Here is a 7,889-nt window from a genome sequence, read left to right as displayed (position 1 = left end):
GTGCACATCAAGTTTAGGTTCTCTCTTAGGACCAAAATTAGTACTCCAAGCTCAGTCAGACAAGAAGGTTACCTGAGCCGAGTTACTTCCATTAGCAGAATGCAGAAAATTAATTTTTCCACAATCCGACACATCCTCACACTAAGTCGAGTCTGAGTAGCCTTATTTATGATCTTTTATGGGACACTATCTCAAAATACAGAGGATGCCATGCAGTTCGAATCAGTGACAGCACACACTTCCACTTTTGGATACACTCACAGATCCACATACTTTTTTTCTGAAGTGTGTTTTTCTTTGATGTAATATCACTACAGAGAGGTTTGTTCTTTTCCCACTGGAAACACTACTGATAGTCTTACATTTCTCATGTTTTCAAAGTCTTTATTTATCAATACAAGTTTTAAGCTTGTCTTACTTAAAAGCAAGTAGGACTAGTGAAGATGATTAAAAAATAGTTTTTAGCATAAAAAATGAAGGAGCTTTCAAATTTATGTTCCTTACTTTACCTTATTACTGTATATAAATGCCTTAAAAGTAAGTAGCATTAAATAATGAACAGCTATTACAAAACCTCTACACACTAAGAGAAATTACCAAAGCATAACTAGGATATATATTCTATAACACACAGCAGCAAATATTTAAGGAAGACGTGTTTTATGAAGAACTAGTATGATCTGGTAAGGATTTTTAAGACACTTGAGAACTCTAGAGTTCTACTCCCTGTGACAAAGTTTCTGGTAAAAAAAACCACAAACAAACAGAAAACAGTAGATACATGCTGGTTGTGTTTCGAATACACTGTAAAATTATAAAATAAAATGCACTGTAATTACATCATAGGAATGTTACAGGGGAAAAAACACACCTTAGACTCTACTTTTCCAGGAGGCAGAAATTCCATTTCAAATATGGGATTATCATGATGACCAACTATCACGAAGTAGAAACTTCCAGACATTCTTCAAAATATCACTCCTTACAAGAAAAAACAGACATGCTGATGAGTCTATACATAGTCTGTGTAGAAGTGATCCTAAAAATTAGCCAACATGCTTCCTGTTCGTATTTACCAGAGGCTGAAGAGAGATAGACACTCAGGTATGCACATCAAGAGGATGCAGACAGTAGTGGCCACTACCAGGACATGAGGCACAGACAGAAGCTGATGCACAGGAAGTTCCACCCCAATATGAGGAAGAACTTTACTGTGTGGGTGACCGTGCACTGAACAGATTGCCCAGAGAGGTTGTGGAGTCTCCCTCACTGGACATATTCAAGAACTGTACGAATGCAATCCTATGCCACATGCTGTGGGATGACCCTGCCTGATCAGGGAGACTGGATCAGATGACCCACTGCGATCCCTTCCGACCTTCCCCGTTCTGTGATTCTGGGGGGAGAAGGGGAAATACCCTTAGAAAGCTGAACATCTCCTGGAAGTGAACCTACTTACTGGTACCTACAAACGCCTCCTGCACCGTTCACTGATGATTTATTCCCTGACAGCCCCCTCAGCCACCCGGACGCGGCGATCCCACGCAGTAACGCGGGGCACCGCCTCCGAGGAACCTCCGAGGAACCTCCTGGCCCATCTCTCCCCGAACCCTGCTCACGGGCAGCAGGAAGGGGAAGGGCCGCCGTCCCCCCTCGCACACAGCGGCCGTGGGGCAGTCCCGCGGCCCCATTCGCGGGCACTCCGCAGTTACCCGGCAGGTATGAGCCGTCCCGCCGCCCGCCCGGGGGAAGAACCGCAGGGTCCTACCCGGCCCCGCCGCTCACCCCTCTCCGCAATGATCCGCCCCGCTGCCCGCGGCCGCCCGGAAGCGCCGCGCTCCGCCCGCCCCATCCGGCGCCTCCGTGACGGCACCGCGGCCTCCGGGGCCGCGCCGACACCGGCGCCCCAGCGCGGCCGTACCGGGACGAGCCCGGCGGTGCTCCCCGGCCTCGCTCTCTGGGCCTGGGCTCGCCGGCTCTACTCCCCGGCCCCGTTCCCTGGGCCCGGGCTCCCTGGCTCTGCTCCCCGGCCCCGCTCCCCGGCTCCGCTCTCCGGCTCTGCTCCCCGGCCCCGGCGCCCTCCCTGTGGGTAGAGGGAAGCTGGGGCGGTGCTCGGCGTCTCGGTGGCCGTGGGTCGAGCTGGGAGTCAGTAATGCTCCTTTTTCTCCCCCTCCCCTCCTTCCCGGTGTTGTAGGGCAGGATGGCTTCGGTTGAAAGGGAGGCGCTGTCCCAAGAGGAGCTCCGGAAAAGGCTGTATCAGACTTTTAAGAGCCGAGGCGTGCTGGACACACTTAAGGTGTGCTTTGTGTGCTACCCGTGGTCCGCTGTACGGTGCTTAACACTGAGAGCAGTGAAAGCCGCGCCGAATACAAGTGTCTCACTCTCTGCACTAATGTATTATTTTTTGTGTCACGGCTGCATACCTTCTGTTGAAAGCTTAAAACTCCTTCTGTCGTGATCTTTTAGTATGCCCTAAACAATTTGTATAACTATATAATGAAAATAATTATTTCTTCCTTTTACAGGAGGGAGATTTTATGATTTTAGGTTACTTTTTTTCTCTGTTGTAACTCACAGAATGCACATATATAACGAAAAAATGCCATTTAATTATTATTAATTATTCTCTAGGCTTTTTTGATTAGTACCCTTTTGCTGTCCTACAGAATAATTGATATTAAAGATACTGACTTTTCTGTTTATTTTCTCATCCTCTTTTGTGATGGCAGCAGTTTGAAATGAGATTCATTTCAATCCCCCCTGGTGAGGGTTCCAAGTACACCTGCAACTGAGGCCACATCAGGCAGGCTTTAAGCCAGAGGGAAGGAGAACAGGAAAGCAGTGATTGGAAAATGAAGCTGGGGTAATAGGGTGGTGTTTTTGTGTGAGCTCTTGACTAAGAATACTGCTTTTCAGGCCTACATTTGATACATATTGAGGGAAAGTCAAAGATCACTGTATCCACCGTTAAGAGTGTTTTGAAGAAAGGCATGGTGTCCCAAGTGCACTTCCAGATTTTGCCAAAATTAGTCTGCTCTGTTCTGTTATGTAGGTTACACAAGTAAAATGAGGCTCCCACTGGATTATGAAAAATTAAAACTCTCATTGGGTAACATGTAAACTGAGAATACAGTGTTTTTTCTGTATCAGACACAGCTCCGAAACCAGCTAATCCATGAACTAATGCACCCAATTTTGAGCGGAGAACTTCAGCCGCAGGCAGTTCCAAGCGACGACAGTTCGCTTTTGATCACAGCTTCCAACAGTCTGGTGGCAGATCATCTAGAGAGATGTGGCTACGAGTATTCACTTTCAGTTTTCTTTCCAGAAAGTGGATTGGAGAAGAAGAAGGTAGGTTCAGTAATTTGCCTGTTCCATGTGTATAAGAGCTCTGCTTTCTGGGGGTTGTCATATTCCAGCAATTGAAAAAATTGTGATAGGGAAATACAAATGCAAGTATACCTTCTGATGATCTCTGTAAAACATTTCATTATTCAGGGCCATTTTCATGAGTACTTTAGACTGGCAATAACGTAACGATGCTGTTCTGGAAAGACGTAGCCACAGTCTGGCTGTGTGGCACAGTGTTTGGGGAACTGATCCTGGTAAAAGCTTATTTGGCCATTCAGTTCCCTGAAACTGTGGTCATGGTTAGTTCAAGCTGTTCTAACCACAAAGTGTGGCTGAAAAGAGCAGTCCTTGCCTTTTTTTTTGTTTCCTCTCTTTAAGTGTGTGATAGGGTGAAGTTTTTTCCAATTGAATATTAATTTCTTGACCTGGTGAGTAGTTAGTTGCCATTTGGGTTAGTGAGCTCATCTGACTTGTACGATAAATCAGGAAAAGAGGCAAGGAAAGCAGTGAGGACATGTATCTAGGGTGGAGAGGAAACAAAACTATCTCTTTTCAGGGCTTCAGCTGATCATAAAGCTACATACTGGCTTCTGCACGTCTTCAGTAGGGGAGATACCTAAATGTGGTACTAAAACAGCAGCCTGTGAATGATTTTACGACACGATAAATAGATCTTACATGAATGGAAAACATTGTACAACTGTAAAATAGAGCCTGTTACATATTAGAAATTATTTTAAATTAGTTAACCTTTTCTAACTGACCTTTCTTTTCCCTAAAGCTGTGGACTATGCAAGACCTTCTTCACTTAATGAGAATCAGCCCAAAATCCAGTTTTTACAAATCACTGGTAAAGTTATTTTGATTTTGAAAATAAGCTTAAATTACAATGGTGATGAAAATAGACTGGCTAAAACTTCTTTTCTTTCTTACAGACTTCAGGAATCCAGAAGGAAAATAAAGGTATAAGATGTTTATATATGATGCAGACAAGGATAATTATGTTAGCTTCGTTTTTGTTAAGATGTGAGCAATAAATTTCAAATTTCTTGAGTGCATGATGGTATGGAATAGTATAGATTCAGTTGGATTTTGAAGCTTGCAGTACACCAGGGTGATGAATGTTATATTTCAGGATTATCCAGCTCCTATTTGTGATATGGATTAGGTGTTAACATTAGCATGCAAAATAAATGACTTAAACATTAGAAACATGAGAAAAATCTGTAATCAGGTATTAAATATAATGCTCTTTGGAAGCTTTTCACACTGCCTTTGGCAAACTCAGATTTTGGGTTGTGTTTATAATGCTGTATTAGCTTGCAGAATATACTTCAAAAACTAGTTACGGGTTTAATTTACTTTCTATTGTTTTGAATAAGAAATAATTCTTATGTCTGCATGATGAAACCTAGCTATACTGTATAACCTAAAGTAGCTTCATAATTAAGTAGTAATAATCTTCACTCTCAACTGTGCTTGGGAGTGAAAGAAACAGAGACATGGATGAGAGGAAAAATTCCAAAAGGACAGCTTTTGCTGGATGAGATGGACTGGAGCATGCTTATAATACACCCACAATAGTTTACTTAAATACTTGTTCTTTCTATAAACCAAATAGGTTTTCTTGTACATTGAAAATTACTTTGTTAATTACAGGCTCAAATGCAGTTTTGTTATGAAATGAGAACTAACTGATCTATTGGATCTTGCCAGGTTTTCTTATGCAGATTTTAATCGGGCTTACAGAGCATCATTTAAATAAGGAAACTCATAACACAGAAACTCAGACAACCTCAGTGCCTCCTTATAGAGAATCTCTTGGTAAGTATAGCCTGTGCAACCAAGTCTCCCCAAATACTTTCATATTGGTAAATGATATGGATTTATGTATTGTATGAATGGTATGCTTTCATTACTTATTCAAATGTATAGCCTAAAGTAGTAATAAGTGAATGTCATATCTATTACTAGTATATAGAATTTCTAAATTTTCTTTAAAAAAGGCCAAAATCCTGTTAAGATATATTTTTTTTTTATTCACTCAGGTGTTTTGTTGGACATTTAGCTATGACAGATGGACTGTAAATGTTATGTGTTGAAATATGTTCTAGAAAACATAATCGTAAATGCATGCCTTAATTCTCCTTCTATGAGGGTTTCAGTGCAAGTTACGCATAGATTGGGAGTTCTTGAATTATTATATGAACTCTTTTGTTAATATATTATTACAAAAAAAGCTAAAAATTCTAGTCCACCCATGGAAAAGAGGATGAATGACTGTAATACCACAAATAGTGCCTAAACAGCTAAGTGCCTCCTCCTAGTTATGTATTGTGTGGCATAAAGCAGATCAGTGGCATTTCTGTCCTGCCTCTGCTTTTGTAGCACACAAGTGTTTCTCGGATAGTGCTACTTAGATCAGCTGAGGAACATCCTGCAGAGAGACAGGTTCCTACAGTTTTTGGTAAGATAACTGTGGTGGCTTTTTTTAAATTATGTTGCCTTTTTTATAGCTGAGAAGCTTCAGCTGATTGATGAGCAGTTTGCGGACTCTTATCCCCAGCATCAGAAATACGAATCTTTAGAAGTAAAACTCCATGAATATAGAAAAGAAATAGAGAAGCAGCTTCAAGCAGAAATGCATCAAAAGGTATAACTCTGGTCTATGAATTTGAGGGAGACATTTGTTAATTTTGACTTTGCACTTTGCAAACTTTTAATACTTTTTTCAATTGTACTTAGAAGTCAGTGAATCAGGACTGTAACCTGATTGTGGAATCACTCTTTATGTGGAGTTACATGTTTTGCATTTTTTTTGCCAGTCCAGATGAATTTCTGTGGTTGCTGAGCAATGCAGGACAGATCTGTTTCTACCATTTCTTGAATCACTTGTTTTGTGTAAGATGTGCTTTGGGATGCCAGATAAACACATGAAAAGTATGTGAGATGTGCAAGTAGTATGTGCTGCTAAGATACTTTTATCACAGTAATTAATTTTTATCAAATTAGCATCTCCTAACTAGATTTTGGAGGTGAAATTTAGAATTGTCTTAGAGCGGATTGATTGTCTTTGTCAATTCTAAAATGGTCCTGCTTAGCCCTCTCTTCCTCCTTTATGTAATAGCTGAAACATTTTAAAGAAGTTGAAATAGCAAAGATTAAAATGGAGGAGAAAGTGCAGACCGAGAAAGAAATCTCTGAGCTGCGTCACGAGTTAGAGAAGACACATCAAGCAAAGTCTGAAGCCTTGATTTCGCGTGAAAAGAATGCTATTGAGAGGCTTCAAAAACAACAAGAGGTAAAGTTCCAAGTATTTTTTCCTTAATGTATTACAAAATGATTCAGTGAGTTGGTGAGACTGTTCTTTTGTCTTTTGGAGATTTACCTTCAGATCTTACTTGGCTTATTAGGGAAAACTTTGAATTTATTTTTGTTCTCATTAATAGGGGAATGCATTTAGCAACTGCAAGAATGAGTACGTTTAAATATCTAAGTAGAGGTGGCTAGAAAAGGAACAGTTCTGGAAACTGGGATTAAAGGATCTAAATGTAATAAATACTTTGAAATCTGTTTTAATAGTTTTGCTAAATTCAGATCACTGATTTTTTTTTTTCCATGGGAAGTTGAACATAAGTTTTTAGTTAAACTTTAAGTTCTTTTAACTGCTCAGAAGGACTTGAACCTAAATGGAATACATAGCCTGTATGGTACAGGTAGACCATTTCTGTTTGTCTTTATATGTTGAATATTTTGAATAACACTGTCTTTGGCGTTACTGGCGTCTCCATTTGTTTCTATGAACACTTTGTGTTCAAAAGCCCAACTCCTTTGGGCTCTTAACTCTTGGTGTTTTGCCAGGGTAGTAACTGTTGCTATAGCACACAATAATTTGTAGGTAGTTCTCAATTGCTTATCTCAGTCTCTATTAACTCAGTCTTTGAGAGAATAGTTTGCTCTCCTGTTGCCTGTTTGCCTGGCTACCCCCCTGCTCTCTGCAAAAGACCTTCATATCCAAATAAGAGTTATCCACAAATGCTAACCGTATTTTTGCTTTATTGTGGTGGTTTTTTTTGTTTTGTTAGTGTCTTGTTTTTTTCCCTAAGAACATGTGGTATTGGTTAACAAACCAGTCATACAGGTTTCTGTATGGATTTTTGTATTACTATATTATTAAACATTTTGTCACTATGCCATGAATTTATTTCATGGTTATGTCCGTAGATGCTTACATGAAAACCATCTATTTTATGCTATCAGTCTTCTTTTGTGGGTGTGAAATTAATTCAATAATTAAAAAACCCACATCAAATTACTAGATCAACATAGCTGTCAAGTATTGTGTATGGATAATTAATTTCTCTTGTCAGCTTCTGAACTCACTGAGAATGTTTCATTTACCTGGGGATTCTTTTAACAGAGTTCAGGTGTATTTACATTAAAGGTGTCAGGTCATTTAACCCTTTACTGTGATAACTTGGAAATGTGGCTTGAGGAACTGGTCCATTTTTTTTGTACCAGGAACAGCAACTGAATCT

At 40.2% G+C, this 7,889-nt stretch overlaps 2 protein-coding genes across 3 annotated transcripts in view; one reads left to right on the top strand and one right to left on the bottom strand.

Annotated features, from left to right (window-relative positions):
• Positions 1-1,200, bottom strand: part of TRAPPC2 (trafficking protein particle complex 2) — a 6,803-nt gene extending 5,603 nt beyond the window's left edge. The window contains exons 1-2 of the mRNA XM_027891777.1: positions 1,077-1,200; positions 872-981 (exon numbers count right to left, since the gene is read on the bottom strand). Coding sequence (XP_027747578.1) covers positions 872-964 — 93 coding nt within the window. The 5' untranslated portion in view covers positions 965-981; positions 1,077-1,200. The remainder of the gene's footprint in view (positions 1-871; positions 982-1,076) is intronic.
• A 684-nt stretch (positions 1,201-1,884) lies between these two features.
• Positions 1,885-7,889, top strand: part of OFD1 (OFD1 centriole and centriolar satellite protein) — a 28,007-nt gene continuing 22,002 nt past the window's right edge. The window contains exons 1-8 of one of the 2 annotated variants that reach the window (XM_027891754.1): positions 1,885-1,962; positions 2,194-2,296; positions 3,151-3,351; positions 4,133-4,201; positions 4,287-4,314; positions 5,068-5,175; positions 5,868-6,004; positions 6,479-6,652. In XM_027891754.1, the coding sequence (XP_027747555.1) occupies positions 2,201-2,296; positions 3,151-3,351; positions 4,133-4,201; positions 4,287-4,314; positions 5,068-5,175; positions 5,868-6,004; positions 6,479-6,652 (813 nt within the window). In that variant the 5' untranslated portion in view covers positions 1,885-1,962; positions 2,194-2,200. Of the gene's footprint in view, positions 1,963-2,165; positions 2,297-3,150; positions 3,352-4,132; positions 4,202-4,286; positions 4,315-5,067; positions 5,176-5,867; positions 6,005-6,478; positions 6,653-7,889 lie in introns of those variants that run through there. The other variant, XM_027891755.1, reaches the window with a different exon arrangement.

The sequence above is a fragment of the Empidonax traillii genome, unplaced genomic scaffold (assembly GCF_003031625.1).
Source record: "Empidonax traillii isolate 1590-97213 ecotype Southwest subspecies unplaced genomic scaffold, ASM303162v1 scaffold329:size853407, whole genome shotgun sequence".
Taxonomy (NCBI): Eukaryota; Metazoa; Chordata; class Aves; order Passeriformes; family Tyrannidae; genus Empidonax; species Empidonax traillii.
The sequence above is the reverse complement of the archived record's forward strand: the minus strand, read 5'-3'. Positions and strand labels throughout refer to the sequence as shown.